At 39.3% G+C, this 16947-nt stretch overlaps 1 protein-coding gene across 2 annotated transcripts in view; it reads right to left on the reverse strand.

Moving 5' to 3' along the window:
• Window positions 1-16947, reverse strand: part of LOC117488275 (solute carrier family 25 member 36-A) — a 25927-nt gene continuing 8980 nt past the window's right edge. For both annotated transcript variants that reach the window (XM_034137092.1, XM_034137091.1), the window contains 5 exons: window positions 14239-14316; window positions 10754-10854; window positions 4516-4582; window positions 4138-4427; window positions 1-3005 (listed from right to left, as the gene is read on the reverse strand). In XM_034137092.1, the coding sequence (XP_033992983.1) occupies window positions 2812-3005; window positions 4138-4427; window positions 4516-4582; window positions 10754-10854; window positions 14239-14316 (730 nt within the window). In that variant the 3' untranslated portion in view covers window positions 1-2811. The remainder of the gene's footprint in view (window positions 3006-4137; window positions 4428-4515; window positions 4583-10753; window positions 10855-14238; window positions 14317-16947) is intronic.

Raw genomic sequence — 16947 nt, forward strand, 5'->3', positions numbered from 1 at the left:
TTTAGTTGCAAGTGGATTTTTATTTATTTTTGTTGAAAAACAAACAAACAAAAAAATACATCAACGATTGAGCTGGCACAAACCAATCTGGCAGGTTTCATTGAACCCTGCTTGAGGCTGCCTCCTGGTTAATCATACAAAAAGAAAGTGGATTGCATACAAACACTGAAATGAGAGCTACACAGCAGAGTGAAAAGTTTGTCCAGTTGTCTGTACGTTTCACATTATTGTTATTTGACCTCAAGTAGTACTGCAATGTAGCCAAAGACAGAACTATTACAACACAAGCCTCTTAAAGTGTACGGCAACACGTTTAAGAATATTATGCCTGAATGCACCAATTTTATTATAATTGGCAAATTAAATATAATACTTATTTATAATACAATTTTTCAAGCTGTGCAGACTTTATCATTTTCATATGGGTAATGAATATGCCGCGGTTGTATACTGTGAACAGAGAGCTTGATTACAAACATCGTAAACGTTTTTAAGGTAAATTTGATTACGTGTTGGGTACAATTTGAAATGTGTTTATCGGGTTTTCCTAAAGAAAACCATTATGTATAGTATATTAACCTTTTAACTGAATGTTGATGATACTTTCACCAACAACCCTTTCTGTAACAGATTAGCAATTATGTTTTGTATTCAGTTTTTAACAGTTCCAACTGTGTACAGTGTTGAAGAAAGACAATTCCAGTTGTTGAACTCTCACATTAAAGTTATAACATCTTCATATTCACAACATGTTGCCAGGAGAACCAAAAACGTGAAAGAAAGATCGAACAATGTAAACAATACCAATGACGCGAACATCCAAACTTTTCAATATGGATCAGTTTTATGAAAGCAGTAAAACCGAGTAACCAGCGCTCCTGCACAAATGCGTTCATGTAAGTATTTGTCCTGCAGAATTTGTAAGTGTAAGCAGAAGCATAAATGTTTGCATGAAGGGTTACAGTGACACACAAATAAACTCACAGTTTATACTGAAAGATAAATCAGTCAAGCAAAATCAATTGTCAACAGTCAATGTCAAACAAGGTTAGATTGCACAAAAATGCACCAATAAATTGCAAACTACATCATGATCGTACACGGGCCTAAGAACAAAAAACAATAGATGATATGCATATACAGTATCTATATTATATACACACACATTTGGACATCATTCACAACTACTCAGGAATCTAAACTGTACAATATATCTGCTTTAAAAACAGTTGCGCAAAATACCATTTTGATATAAAGTAATACTTTTTTTTACTTCTACAATGTACAAGTTCAAACTGTCCACACAATAAAATGCAAGCACAAGCCCTAAAAGGCCACAAAAGTGCATGTTATCAGGTCAGTTGGAAGCCACTGGAAGGAAGGACTGGCGTAAGAGTGGGAGCGTCTCCACACTCAGACCCAGTGTCTTGCAAGACTAATTGTTAGTGGAGGGAAATCTGGAGTAGATAATAATTAATATACATGCAGGCACACACGAACCGCAGAGGCTCAAACACACACATTCTTAAAACATAGTCGGGCGAGAAAGTGACCCACGTGTTAAACCTACACTCACACTGTCACACACAAACAGGTAATGGGGCGATGATGAAACTTCCAACAACATTCTCCCGCTCCAACATTTCCCCACACCGTCACATTTTATTCAAGTAGTGGCACTCCAATAATAGATACTTTAGTCTTTTGAACAATCACACACATCTCAGAAAATAGAGGATACGAAAGGACACGTTAGTCTCGTGTTTTTCACACAAGATATTTAAAGTCCTGTCCAGCGACTGTGTGCAGGCCGAAGCTGGCCTTCTTTGCCAATCTTATTTTGGTGTTAACAAATAAAAACTGTGGACACAGAAGGCCAACTTCACCCGAAGCAAGTCACTATCAGGCGTAGAGTTATAGAGCAATGGGGGAAACACTGAATATCAGCCTTTCATCCAAATCTTAAGAAACACAAGCCAGTTTCTGAGGCATGTGTGGGAGTGACAGGCCGTCACAAGCTCATCTCTGTGTTTTCCTGTTTAAGGCAAGAAAGCTCACTGCTGTGTTTAAACTTCAGGCCATCAATAGGGGGAGGGGGGCTGCAGTGTTGAGAGGGGAATGCTTGAAGCCACACTTTTTTGTAGTGCAAAGATGGTGACTTTAAAACAGACCCAAGTCTTTGTTTCCTGCTTCCTTCTGACATTCTGCTTACACGGCTAACTGCCAGTCGTCTGATGGTAAACTAGTCTCACAGCACTGAAGCAAGACCAGTGCAGACAAATAGTACCAATAGAGAACCATTGACCTACATTAGTTTTCATTTCTCCTGTCAAATTGTAATTGCCTCCAAGCATCCCCCTTTTAAAATATCATCGAGTGGAAAGGCAGTTTTTCAAGGGAAGGGTGCAAACTAAAACCTTTTTCAGTTAAGGCCACTGAATTGTGCTTAAATTATTGTATTTTTTAGGGGTGGCCTTAGTTTACAAGGTGCCAAATTCTGTATTTGTTTATACTGTCAGTGCCTCATTTATCCTCCTATGACCTTTTTTTGGGACACTGTAGCCAACTCTATCGGTTTCAAGGATCTGACAAAGGGAACTGGAGGTGTTGATGCTGATATGGTGAAGAAAGGGATTTCCCTTCCTCCAATTTCCTCATCTTTTTTTTTCTTCTGGTCCATTAGAGTATTATCGGTTTTCCTTTGGTCTTCATTTGAACATATCGTCTAGCCTTCCCCCACCCAAGGGCTTTCTTCTCAGTCATTTGCTTATTGACTCCCTCTTTAAACGAGAAGGAGACGTACCTGGTGGGCTAACGACCGAGCAGGTAGACCACCACCTCGTAGGTGAACATCATGATGGCCGTGTTGGGGATCTGTCTGACGAGGTGGGTGGTTAGGCCGTGGTACAGCGCCCGGTATCCCTCCTCCCGGGATACCAACAGCAGAGTCTGGAAGAAGGAGCGATACTTGCTGCCTTCCTCTCGTAGCCGTGTGCGGATCACCTCTGCGATTAGAGAAAAGTAGAAGAAAATTATGTTACGGTCTCAAAAAAAAGGCTGCTATTTATTAATTTATCTTTTGGTATACCCCATTACTGATTTTCTATAAATAAGGTATAAGAGATATTGATTTGTCCCGGAATGACTTCAGACAAAGGGTGTTTGAAGTGTTGCATTCAGCTGTGGGCTGTGCGTAGTCGGAGAATGACAGTGATATTTATAGCATAAGTGGAGCATCATATTTTCCAATACGAAAGTATGAGTCACTCTCTCACTATAAATGTTACATTCATAGTGAGAGATGCTTTTTTAGATGGTTTATCCCTTTAAACTATCAATGACTGTTTTTGAATGTATGTTTGTGTATAAATTAAACAACTAAAATATAATGTGTTGGCTGATGAGCTTGGTTTACAGTCTTAATGCTTTGCTACCTAAGCTTCTGTTACAATCCTATTAACAAAGGGCACAGGCGACCAGAGTCCCTAAGAGAGAGAAGTGGAGCAGACGGATGTCTTTACAAAAACTACCCAGCCCAGCTGTGTTTAGGGAATAAAACTGCCTTTTTATAAATCGGAGATTGCAAGAGTAACATTGTGGTACTTTCCAAGGTACCCGAACCAATCATTCCCGGTACTGGGGGCATGGGGCTTAACTGGTTAATGTCTTTATCCTCACATTAAAAGTGTTACTATTCATTCAGTTGCCAAAAATGTTTGATCAGGATTAATAAAGGATTAATGGTTAGCTAACCGTGCCAACAGACAAATGACGGGATCTTTTCATTTCAAATACTTTAAATATTTTTGGTTTACATTACGGTTGTGTAAAGAAGAAACACCAGATTGTGTTGAATGCATTTCTACCGAGTAGATTTGGTTTAAAGCACATTCAAACTTTGAAAACATTTATCAAAATTAAGCATTTTCCAACTTGCTTACACTTTGAAACAGAGAAGAACCCTGGTAAAACAAGGGCATATATTTCGGGATCTCTATTTTAAGGTTCATGTCCTCAGTTGGAACTAGTCGGCTTGTGACGTGGGAAACTCAGAAAGTATTTTTTTTATGGACTTAATGGTTTGGTCTTTTTAAAGGGATCTTTGGACATTTCATGCTACAAGAGAAAGAAGGTTACCATGAGGGTAGGCGATGGAGGTGGCGCATGTCTTGGAGGTGGCTGCTGCGAGCATCATGGCCACAAAGTCTGAGGCTTCCTTCACAGTCTCTTCCTCTTTGTCCATGCTGGAGCGGGCCTTGTACTCCAGCAGTTTGCGTTTGATGCCCTCATAGATGACAAAGTGGATAACAGTCTCAGAGATGCCAGCGTATGAGGCTGACATTCCCCTGTAGAAGCCTCGCAGGCCGTCCATCTGGTAAACCCGCCGCACGCACTCGAAGGCGTTCATTCGCCGCTCACCCTTGTTTCTGGAATCATACAGAGACTTTTAATCCATGTCCAATAACAACATGATTTCATTTTCATTTTTATTTATTATTATTAAAGTTTCCTCACCTGGTTTCCAGCTGCAGGCGGGTCTTGATCAGCCAGATGGGATTGGTGGCTGTGATGGCGGTGAACCCTGGGAATTTCAGAGGAGGACAGAGGTTCAGACAGAGGCACAGACATTTGGAAGAACACAATCTATTCTACTATATTACATATTCTATATTGCACAAGGACAATGAAAAGCACTTCACTAAACAGGATCAACTTCAGAGTTTTACTTTACTATGAGATATTTTATTACTATACAATATTTGTATATATTAAATCTTTTTTGAAAGATCAGAATTATTTTAGCTACAGACAAAAATGTATGTTTTCCCATTGATCCTCTTCATGTGAAATGCTACACAAGTGCATGTAAACAAAAGCTCTCTGACTGAAGTGAAGTATCTTAACGAACTAACTAACAGTGCATAAAGGCAGCAGCTGTGAGGGCTTTCTTTTCTCCGTTTGTCATCTTAATAACTTTTCTAACTGAAACACTGGGAAATGAGGCCGAGCCGCAGAGTCGTTTTAGGCCTTTGAGTGTGGCAGATTGTTTATACTGCAGACTATTCATTTCCTTGAAATTATAATTAGAGCTCTTGTGTTTTTAATGAAATCATTTGCTATTGAGACATGAGCTCTTCTTAATGAGCTTACGGAGGCGGTGTGTTTTTCTAATATCATTACTTTCAATGTGCTTTGAACACACAGAAGTATTGGCCTAATACAAGAAATTCATTCCACAACTTCGAGTCACAACACAGCTTTGATTCTTTGATATCATTAGTTAGTCATTGCTATAAATGTTCTTTTCATTTTGGTTCTTCAATATGAATGTTCCATCTTTATTAGTCAATGAATGAACATATTTATGTTTATTCTGCGACTTTTAACAAACCAGTAGTTAACTGGTTGGACACTAGAGACAGGCTGTAGGCCTGATACTAGCACCACTACAGGACAGAGAAACAACATGGTGTCTGGAGGAGATTCTTCAATTATTCAGCAGGACTAAAGTGGAAAGTCTCAGATGGGAAATTTAGAGCCGACTTTTCATCCTGCTGGTGAGCAACACTGTTGACCATGTCAAGAGGCCTTCGGCCAATATAAATGTTAGCTTTGTTTTAAACCTGGGTCCCTCAATAATGGGGTCCCTGAAATTGCATTTAAAATGCACAGAGTATATACTAAGCAGATGTGAGTTTGTGCATGTGTTTGTTTGAGTTATTTAAGGTTGAGGATGTTATTTTATTTGTATTAAGTAGAAACGCTGGGAAATGTACAGTAAGTAAAGTTTGACATGTGGTGTGTGAAGCTAACTAATGAGCACTTTGTATCACTAAGAAATGGCACAAAGTCTCTCTAAAAGTTTCTGATACGAAAGATGTAACAGTAAGAAATAAAAACATGGCCATTGCAGAAAACAGCTAAGACGAAGGCAAGTCTAGAAAGAGACCCGTCACATCTAGTGATTCAATGCAACACTGCCCTACGTTAAGGCAACGGCGTGAAGAAGAGAGGAAGACACAGGTCTGTTGAAGAGAAGGAGAGTAGAACAAAAAGAGGAAGAAGAAAAAAGAGGGAAGTAGAAGGAAGTAGCGTCTATGGCGTGTACTCACGAAGGAGGGGCAAAGCTCCTCCAGCTCCTCCCCGCTGCAGCTAGTAGCCTGCAGATATGGGGGGCACAGATGGCGGGGGTCTCCCACCCAATCACGCAGGGGTGAAAGCTTTACAGTAAAACCCTAAAATAGACACAGGCTTTTCTGTACCACAATCGCACACAAGCAGCAGTCACATCCACCCCCAACCCCACCAACCACCCACCCTTTAATTGACTCTTAGTTATAGAATTAAGTTGTTTTCAATTTCTTTTACTTACAGTTGATAATTCCCTTTACTCTTTTTTATCAACTAGAATAAAGAAAATGTTGACTGAACACAAGCCAACCCAATCCAAAACTCCAGCTCCATTTCACCAGAGTGAGGTAAATACACAAGTACAAAGGAAGACAATTTAATTGAGGATGTATTCTTAATAATAATTTTGCTATTATCAGTTAATGAACAATATATTTATATATATATCTATTAGATTAATAATTAAATCAGATGCATACTGAAATAATGTAGAAAATTAAAAGAGGCAGGTGGAAATGCTAACCTTGTCGTTGAGTATTAGAGACTGAAAGCGGTGGACAATGGTGATGAAAGTAGTGACATATTTGTATGAATATGTGATGACAAAAGGAAGTGGTTGATCATAGGAAAGTGAATGAATGAGGTGGAACAGTGAGTCAGCCAGCTCCAAATATCTGGGCCAAACCTCATTCTGAAAAACTGGGATCAATTTAAATATAACACTAGTCCTTAAAAATGTGGAGAAAAATATGTCTCTAGGGAGTGAGGCTTATAGAAAACACATCAAATAACAAGTCCTCTCCAATGTCGAACAAAAGGACTCTGGAAATCCCAACCTCAAAATGTTTTTTCAAAGTTACTGAATGACACCAAGTTGTGGTTTTAATTTATATTTTAAAGTTCAATTTTTAACCGAGGCAGATTCAATGTAGCTGTTATTGTAATGGGAATTTAAGTTGATGATATGAATACTTTTAGTTAAATATGTTAATTGAAGATGTATTTTTGTCTTTGCATGTTTATGCTTAGCATTTTTTGCTGCTCATTTACAACATGGCTTGTCTCGATAGGACAACATGTCTCAATGGGTAAGTGAAATGTGTAAAAAGATGAAAGATGAAAACATTTTTCATCGTGACTTCCTCTGAACCAATAACGCATGACTAAAAAGGTCTCAATGTAACTGTATGTATGGAACAAAGTAACTCCAGAAATACTAAAAGTAAATCACAGTTGGCAGATTAAATAAGCCATGAAGAACACACATATGAAGCCCATAAAGGTATTTAAGCCTCTGTGAGGAGGGCAGGCTGCTGCATGTCTGCAGTATGGCCTTTTATAGCCACATCATCTTTGTGTTCCTCCAGAGGATGTTATCCTACATATATGGAAGGAAAATATGCTCTAAATTAACTCCAGGTCTAAATCAAAAATTGGGACTAGCCTCCCTTACTTTTCAAAATCAAGGAAGCCAAAGGGACGTCGTAAGAGGCAGTGATTTCACAAAGTTAGTGCAGCAACTGTGAAATAAATGAGTACTGCAGTACAACTACAGAGGTTTGTATTATTCAGATCTACGGATAAATGAATGCAACAGCTACACTGATGACTAAATGTGTGCAGCATAAAGAAACAAAAACACTAAAACTGACTTTTCTATATGGTCTGTTAAAGTTTGCCCAACTCCATAACATGTTTGTTTCTTTACTGCATATTGCACACATACAAGTAAAAATGGGTGTTTTTTAAACTGGTGCCAATACTGTTGAGGTAAGTTTGTTCAACCAATAAAAAAAGTTCAACCAATAAAAAAAAAGAGGAAGCAATGTCAACATATTAATGATTTTCCTTAAGAATAAATGTCAAAGAAATTAGTCAGTAATTGTTTTGATGCATGGAAAAGACTAAATGGAGCACATCAATTACCACCTATAACCTGTGGCAGTGACAAGGTTAGCATTTCTTTGGTGCTGACAACATCAAATCCAGATTATGTGTCAAAGCTTTAACTTTACTATGTTTATGAAACAAGGGGAAGGGGAGGTGTTTGTCAAAACTAAGAAATAACAAAACCTTAAAATAAGATCCTAAAACTACAGACCAGCAGCTAACACGGTGCCATAAGCAATGGTAAAATCATCACAAATGAATAACCATTATGAACTGTCTAATATTCATAAAAATCACCATGGTTTTCATCATACCAGTGTAAAGAAATGGGATGCTACCTGCCGTGTCCGCCCGAGTGCCAGGGGCCCCAGTTGACCTTTGGGGGCCGTGCTCTCTCCTCTATACACACAGAGCAAAGAAGGGGGCCCAGACCACACTGTTCAAGTAACAACTGTGATGTTAAACCATTTACAGTCCTCTGGAGAGGCTTCAAAATTAAATAAAAAGAGGATGAGAGGGCAAGGAGGAAATAAAAAATAATGGAGGACATGGGGGACAAAAGGGCTAAGAGAGGAGGAAAGCACAACCTAAACTTTGAGGACCGTGAGGTTTGTCAAACAAATACAAATATATACGACGTGTTATAAATACCAGCAGTGGCACATTATAGCCTCAATTGTCTCGATGCCGGGTTTCATTTGCATCAAAGTCTAAGGCCCCGGCTCCACGAGGACGAAAACTGGTTGAATCCGCATATTTCTCATGCGTATAGCCCTCTAAGCTCCACGACGCCGTAAGGGAAACGTAGAAACAGACCCCGCAAACGACAACGGGTCCAAAGGTGGATAGATCTGGGAACAGAGCACTCTGGGGGGTCCAGCGGGGCCGTGGAGTCGCCTATACGGTCATTCGTTTTTATAGCCCCGCCTCTCCCCGCCTCTCCCCCGCAGGGTTGCTATCGTGCTCCAGTCGCTACTGACCATGCTACAGTTCTTTGTGCAACATCTACAGGAGCTCCTCCTTGAATTCAGATTATTTATCTTTATCTCGATATGGACATAAACGCGAGTGAAGTCTAATCTGACAGGACGGAGACACGCAGCTCCTGCCGCTGTGATGCAGCGGGAGCAAAGCACACACTTCAAGTCAGATCATCACCCTTAGCTATTTTAATTACCTCTCAAACTACCTAAACAGTTATAAATATGTTCATTTTTACTGTCGAGTCACTCATTACAGGATCAGCTGCTGCATGAGACAGACACTGACGCTGTGAGAAGAGAGGAAAAAGAGACAGGCTCCGTGTATTTTATTATCATATATCATTATATCGTCGTTATTCATTTGTTTTAAAGCTCAATAAATAACAATGAAGACCTTTGACCGGCACTTTTATAATTTTGTCCGGAAGATTTAAACTTTAACACACGTTGACCGGCGAAAAACTGCCCGGTTCTGTCGGCCCCCACCGCGGAGAATACACAGAAGTGCATCCATGACAACCATTCTTCTTCGCTGCTTTTGTGGAGGAAGTTGCTGCTTTTGTGGAGGAAGTTACAGCGCCATGTACAGGTTCGGCATATGTACTGTAGCTTTTCCAGCGTTTGGATGTAAACGGAGCCGTCTCGTGGAGCTTGACACAATCCGGTGTATATTGCGTGGGGACGGAAGGTTTTTTGCGGTTGCATTTGCGTTTCTCCGATGCGTTTTGCCGTATTTGTCCTCGTGGAGCCGGGGCCTAAGAATGCTGATATAGCGTGTGTCTCCTCAACTATACTGAATGTTGTCTGGCAAGGCAGCCATGAACATACAAGATGGTTTATCAACTGGGTTAAAAAAACTTCAACTCAGGGCGAAAAAAACAGTCGACATAATTGGCGTTTTTTCTTCTATTGTCCAATTGGTTTAATTGAGAGGCGGGCCTCCTTTGGATGCTGTTGATTGATAGCCAGAGCTATATGACTTTACCAACCGAAGTTACCATGATCTGAACAGAAAACAGCCCGGAGGTAAGGAGTTAGTATGGTACTTGAGATTTTGTGTTAGTTGTTTTTGTCAACTTAAACTGTATAATTTCAAGTGTACAGTTTATGGTTTCTTTTAAGCTAGCCCTTAAACTCTATCAGTGGTTGTGTAGCATTGATCAGCAAAAAACACTTTGCCTGGTCTTCTTGAATAAAATAAGGCAGGGAGGTGCGTATTCTGATCAGGACCACAGTAAAAAATAAATGCATCTTTAATGGAAGGTTTTGTTTCACAGTACACACAGTGAGGCTGTTTTCATCACAATCAAGGTCGAGGTCAGTTTGATCCTGAGAGTCTTAAATTGTGCTTTCTGATAAACCACCTATAGTTTATATTTCATAGTTCTATACATAAAACATCTTCGTAATAATGCCTACTTATAAAATATATCATATATTAGATCTTGCATGCTTTTTGATATTCACAAGCTTTTAATTTGTGAAAATCCCACCATCCTACACATGTATATTAAGAGGGGGGTAAAGGGGAGGGGGGTGATGGGGAAACTCCGGGGTATTTGAACTTGTGAAAGTGATGAAAAGTAAACTGTCTGATGAAGACAAACTGAATAAGTCTTTAACATGTTTTTTTTATAAAACCCATCAGTGATTTACACTGCCCAGGCAGACAGACAGCAGAGATAACGCTCAGCGACAGACAGGGACACACAGACAGAAGGGGGAGGGGGGGGGGGAGCCATCTTTACCTGCCAGCCCAGCCGACACCATGTGCACCTGGGTAGAGTCCGGCTCCAGCACGCCATTCAGCTTCTCCTTGGCTGTCGAATAGGCCCCAAAGTAGATCGCTCTGTTGCAAATAATCAGAACAATAATCAACCTCTAGACTGTATAAACAATACATTTACAATAACAAATGTATGATAGGTATCAGGGTTTAAACCATGAGTTAAGCAAATGAAAACAAATGGACACAAACACAGAGAAAATAATTATGGCAAGATTTTTATACAGAATATCATTAAGTTAAGTAAGTGCATTATATATGAAACCATTATTTTAATTACCTGAATTAGTACTGCCAAAAGTGAACGTGAGGGCGTGCAATAGAGCTAAGCCAAGCTAATATGTATCTGTGTGTGTGCGCGCTCTCAATCTCATGGAACGCTTTAGTAGCAGATTTATCTCCCACAACTTTAGCCGCTTCTCACTAAATAAAATCACCGGATTTACTCAACATTTCTGCTGAGTGGAATTAAACCCAATGACCTTGACTCCCTGCCCTCCTTCTCAAGAGCATTCATGCACAACATAATGCTGATCTGCACATGAGAGATGGGATTTATGTGTGTGTTTGACCCTCTATGTGTATATGTATCTCTCATATGTAATACGTGATGCTGTAGTTGCAAGCAGTATGCGTGAGTGTGTGTGTGTGTGTGTGTGTGTGTGTGTGTGTGTGTGTGTGTGTGTGTGTGTGTGTGTTTCTTCTAAACGCCAGCAGCAGGCCCAGTGGACTGAGCTTTCATTAGCATCATGATTTTTTTTTAGCTCTCCAGCGACAGACTACTGCTTCCTTATTAAAACAGGAGAAAATAGCTCTGTAGCCAAGCAACCCAGGCCTTTCTTGTAGACAAATACAAATGCAATAAATTAAATGTATTTGATTGTGTCTGAATCCTCAGCTCAATCTAAACTGGTATTTAAATAGAAAATAAATGACATCTTATGTTGCCATACATCTTCAAAACCATGCATTGATCCAATAGTTTCAATTTGGCAATTTGTTATTATCATCCAGTGAAATCTCTACTAGTATGATACCAGAAGGCTGAACTAGGGAATCTAGCTGCTCTGAGTAATTAGTGATAATTTAAAATATATTTTTTAAGATATCCTGAATGTGGCAATAAAGTAATAAAAAAGGGTTTACATTAAATTATTTAAACAAATATGTAGTTGAAAGTGATACAGCTTCAGTTAGGTGGTTGGAAATCATGATACATCCATAACCAAATGTGATGATATACTGTATCTGTAATTTTACACAGCATGTTAAGATTTAAGTTAATGTGGTTATATATTTTAGCAGGGAAAACATGTCCTCAAGTGGTTCTTATACCCACACGCAAAACAGCCAGAAATCTCATATGTTGCCATTGAGTTCATCAGGGTGACTAGTTCTGCAACAATATCTTCCTATAGCAGTTTGCTATCGCTGTCGTGACCAGAAAACAAGCTGCCATTTCCACAGCTGGAGAACTAGCCCACGGGAATGACACACACACGCACACACACATGGGGACATTTATTATCCCTCTGAGAGTCTGAGCCACACAGATTGAGACAGCGTATAAAGTGCAGGACCCAGAGGAGAGGACAATTCTGATTTAATCTATGCCAAGAATGACAACATGGTGAAACAAAGGTGAGAATAAGAATGTGGAAAGGATGACTCAGATGGAGATTAAGTCCATAACGAACCAACGGGAAGAGAGCGACAATGACCATGTGATGCAGCCAGGGAGAACTAGACAGGTCAGGGGGGGGATTAGTCTCACAGCTCTCCCAATAGGAACTCCATTGTGATGATACACATCAACATCAACAACAGTCACATGGTCAGAGCGTCACAGCTGCCTGCTGTTGCTGAGGTTTCATTCAGACTCTGATTGACTGAGTTCAGGCTGTTATGTAACCCTGACCAGCCAAGCTAACAGAGAGGGAAACAACTCATTTCCCTGTGGGATTTAAAGACCAGATTGCTGGCCTCCTATTATTGCTACCAACATAAGCTCTGAATGAGCCGGGAGAAAATAAGAAGATCAGGCGGGAGCAAAAACATGCCTCAACACAAATATGTGCCCATGTTTGACATGACATGTCAAGTAAATTATGGAGAAGTTATTTATATTCTTTAATATATAAGTCTTGCTGGTGCTGGAATAGTGGTTCTTTCTTAAGGTTTGTCATAAAAATCTAAGATTGTGGTCACTACTGTGCTGGTTATCAGACATGCAAGTTATGGTTTAGGAGTAGGTTTGAATCTTATTTTCTATTCTATTTCTTTTGGCTTGATTATGTAAAACATGTACACAGAACATAATTAAAAGACTAAAGAAAAAATCTAAAGAAAAAATAATAATGGTAAACATATATAAGCAACTTTCTATAAGCAACATACATCTTAGTCATAGTCTGACCCTATAGTAATCAACTTTCATGTGGTGGTGCAGGTGCAGGTTAAGATAAGTAGGAGAAGACATGCAACCAGAGATGGGGTCGTTACTAAAAGAAAGTAATATATTACATATTACTTTTTAAAAAAGTAATATATTACACTACTTCGTTACTCTCTACATAAAGTAACTCGTTACTTTACTCGTTACTTTACTCTCAGGGCCGGCCCGCCCCTCCCTACAGGCAGATCACGCAGACTGCTAAAGTTTCAAATGTTCTCTTTAGTTCAGTTTCCATTGTCGCATAAGACTGATCCAGATAGCTCTGACTATGGCTGTCCTCTGTCTCCTGCTATCTGTATTTTGCGCAGTATATCTCTGAACGATGCGATGGTGATTCCACTGGGCAACATTTCCTCTACTATGAAGGATGCTACAAGCCTGTCCATCTCTGCTTTGGTTACCGGTCCTCCAAATTCTAATTTGTGCCGCTTCGGAGTCGGCGGCGGCGACTCACAACATCCTCACTCTGGGTTCGGGGGTCCTTAGCTATTAGCTTCACCTTAGCATATGTTCTTTGCAGGTGTTTGTTGAGGTTTGACGTGGTGTTTACAGCAGTGGATAACAGCTTCTGGCCTGGACACAGTTTGCACCTCACCGTCACATTCCTGTCTATTCTTCGGACGAACTCAAAATAATGGGCATACCTCCACCCCTCGAAAGTTATCGCTGACTCTGCCATGTTTATGCAGCATTGCACGTGGATATGTGGACGCGCAAATCGCGCAGATTACGTAGCCTACATATAAACCTGCGGCGGAAACCCCTCTTGTCTGTCAGTGTGATTATGACTGATTTTATAAAAGTAACGAAGTAACGCGTGTCGGGGCAATGTTAGTAACTGTAGTGTGATTACTGAATTATAAAAGTAACGCGTTACACTACTCCGTTACCGCCAAAAGTAATATTATTACAGTAACGCGTTACTTTGTAACGCGTTACACCCAACTCTGCATGCAACACACCCAGAATACTGTAGATAATACTGAACATACCTGGAAGGTGCCACACCCACGATGTTTGGGCCCAGTCCTCTGAGGAGTGAACGAGGTCCCTCTTTCTCTAGAATCAACCTGTAGAGAATTAAAGATTTGAATTCATGTTCTATTGGTTATTCCAGCCTAATACAGAGTTAGTATACAGTATTTTTAACAACAAGCATGAAATAAAACGTATACCATTGGATTATTATTCATGGAAATGGCTAGAGAATAAATATATACCAATTAATACCACTAATGTCTGTCTGATAGATATAAAATACAATTTGAACAAGAAATAAACAGCAAGCCAGTTTCTGCAAAAATGCTGGCGCTAGCTTATTATTTTTGCACAAGGTTGTATTGTTTTCATGTAACTCTCACCAAAAAAGCCAATTACTATGTTTCCCAAAATATCAAACTATTACTGTAAGAAAATTACAATTCATTGTGTGTGAGTTACACACACACAGTAGATATTTATCTCGCAGTCGTATGTAAAAAAACTCCCATGCATGCTGTAAGATCACAGAAAATGAACAGAGCTAATAGAGGATGTTTATAGGGCACCATGGGAAAGTGCCCTTAGCATATGGACAGGAAGTTATAACATTTTGGGCAATCTGCCAGGACCTGACACTCAGTACATTACACGCTGGGTCACTATCAACATACTGGGTCACCCAAAATAAAGGAAACGGCAGGTGTCCTTTGTCAGGTGGTGTTTATATCATGACAGCTCACATTGTCTGTTGTCACCTGAGTTCAAAGAGCGGTCTCCAACACTAACCTAGATAACCTCAGTACTAGGGCTGTGCGATTATGGCAAAAATCATAATCACGATTATTTGGGTCAATAATTGATATCACGATTATTAAATACGATTATTCATTGACTTTGAAAACATCCATTTATTGAACTTTTAAATACAAATAATAATTTGAACAGTATCTTTTTAACTGTTGATTTCCCTGAGCGTATAATTCAACTGAAAAACCAATACAAAAATAAATTAAATAAATGATACATTTATATCTACATTTAAATAAATAATATCAAAATAATAAATACCAATAAACAAGATCAACAAATATTTTGGAGCGCACTTCAACAAGCTACTAAACATATATAAATATGATAAATAGTGCACTGTCACAACCTAGCAAAGCAAAATAATCGTTTTTTTCGATTATGTTGTTTTCGTAATTGTGGCAGGCCAAAATCGTAATTGCGATTAAAATACGATTAATTGCACAGCCCTACTCAGTACGGTTTATGGTTGACCTTCTTTCACCGCACATTTTGTGCGGTGTGTTCAAACAAAAGCTGTTCTGGCAAGTAATACGAGATGAGAAAAACGAGAAAAGTAGTCCTCTGGGCTAGATAATAAACTGGTCCTTTGGGGTAGATTAAATTCCCAAGATTTGAGCCTTCCCACACAATTAAAAGAAGACACAGCCCATTATATCCTGGAGGAGCTATATAGCTGTATTTTGTCCTGGATGTGAGTTCTGGAAGGTCTTGTTAATATATCCATATTATAATAATGTAGTGATATGAGGGTACACACTGAGTAAGATTTTGGATATTCTGATATTGTAATATGGCACAAGTGCGGTTCCTCGTTTTAAAGGCTGCATTAAAGTAAAGTTCTAGCATTTATCCACATTATATCCACATTATTGATAATTTTGTATCAACAATTGCAGTGTGCTGATATTTTGTGAAAGCAATAATAGTGAACTTTACATTGACAACAATAACATTGATATTTGATATTCTGTATACCGCCCAGCCCTAGTTTGTGGGTTGAGCTTTCCTATTGTGAATATAAGATTTCTGCTCATTGCGAAATACTTCAACCCAAAAATGTACTGAATAAAATAAATCTCTTAAAATACACACAAATGACAGCAGTCTCCACAATCCCAAAACGTAAATCCTAAACTAACACACTGCACCAAAATGGAACAGTGCCTGCACCTCCCTGCACGTTGACCCACTTCTGACTCGTGTGGGTTTTTTCCTTTCCTTGCTACACCGTCTTTCCCTCTTCTGCCCTGTATCGAGTAATGGTGGTGTACAGTTTCTGCGAGTGGCTTTTCATATCAAGGACAACACAAGAAGCATTTATAACATAGCCTTGTTAAAGCAGGCAAACGGACAAAGACATACACTCCCATTTAGTGCAACAGCAAGGGAGAAAACCTATTTTTCTTTGCCAAACAAATGTGAGAACAACTAATTCTGGTTAAAATGTGTAATGTTGGTGACCATTAAGCCTTTCTGTTGAATTGTGCAAGTGCAAGATAGCAATATGCTGGCAAATCTGACTTCCATGGTAATTACCTATGCTAAAAATAGTTGCGAGGTGAAACATGATCATGTGGTCCAGGATTCCTAGATTGCAATATAATTAATGCAAGCTTTTGGGTGGAAAGTTTTACACACAGCAGCTTGTGCATTATGCAATATGTTTAACACAGTGTGACAGTCATGGAAATATGTTGCCAGCGAACAATAGTGGACCACTGTAGCTAAGTTGAACATTTACTTTACCACCGTTAATGCCTCAGTAACCAAGAGTAATTACAGCCCAGTGGTATTCAGTTGGTTCAAAATTCAAACCTAACCAAAGTTGGATTCCCCTACTTTCACTTCCCATCTTTGTGTCACTTTACACTGTTTAATGATAAGAGGAAGGTCATATTGTGTGGCAAAAA

The sequence above is a fragment of the Trematomus bernacchii genome, unplaced genomic scaffold (assembly GCF_902827165.1).
Source record: "Trematomus bernacchii unplaced genomic scaffold, fTreBer1.1, whole genome shotgun sequence".
Taxonomy (NCBI): Eukaryota; Metazoa; Chordata; class Actinopteri; order Perciformes; family Nototheniidae; genus Trematomus; species Trematomus bernacchii.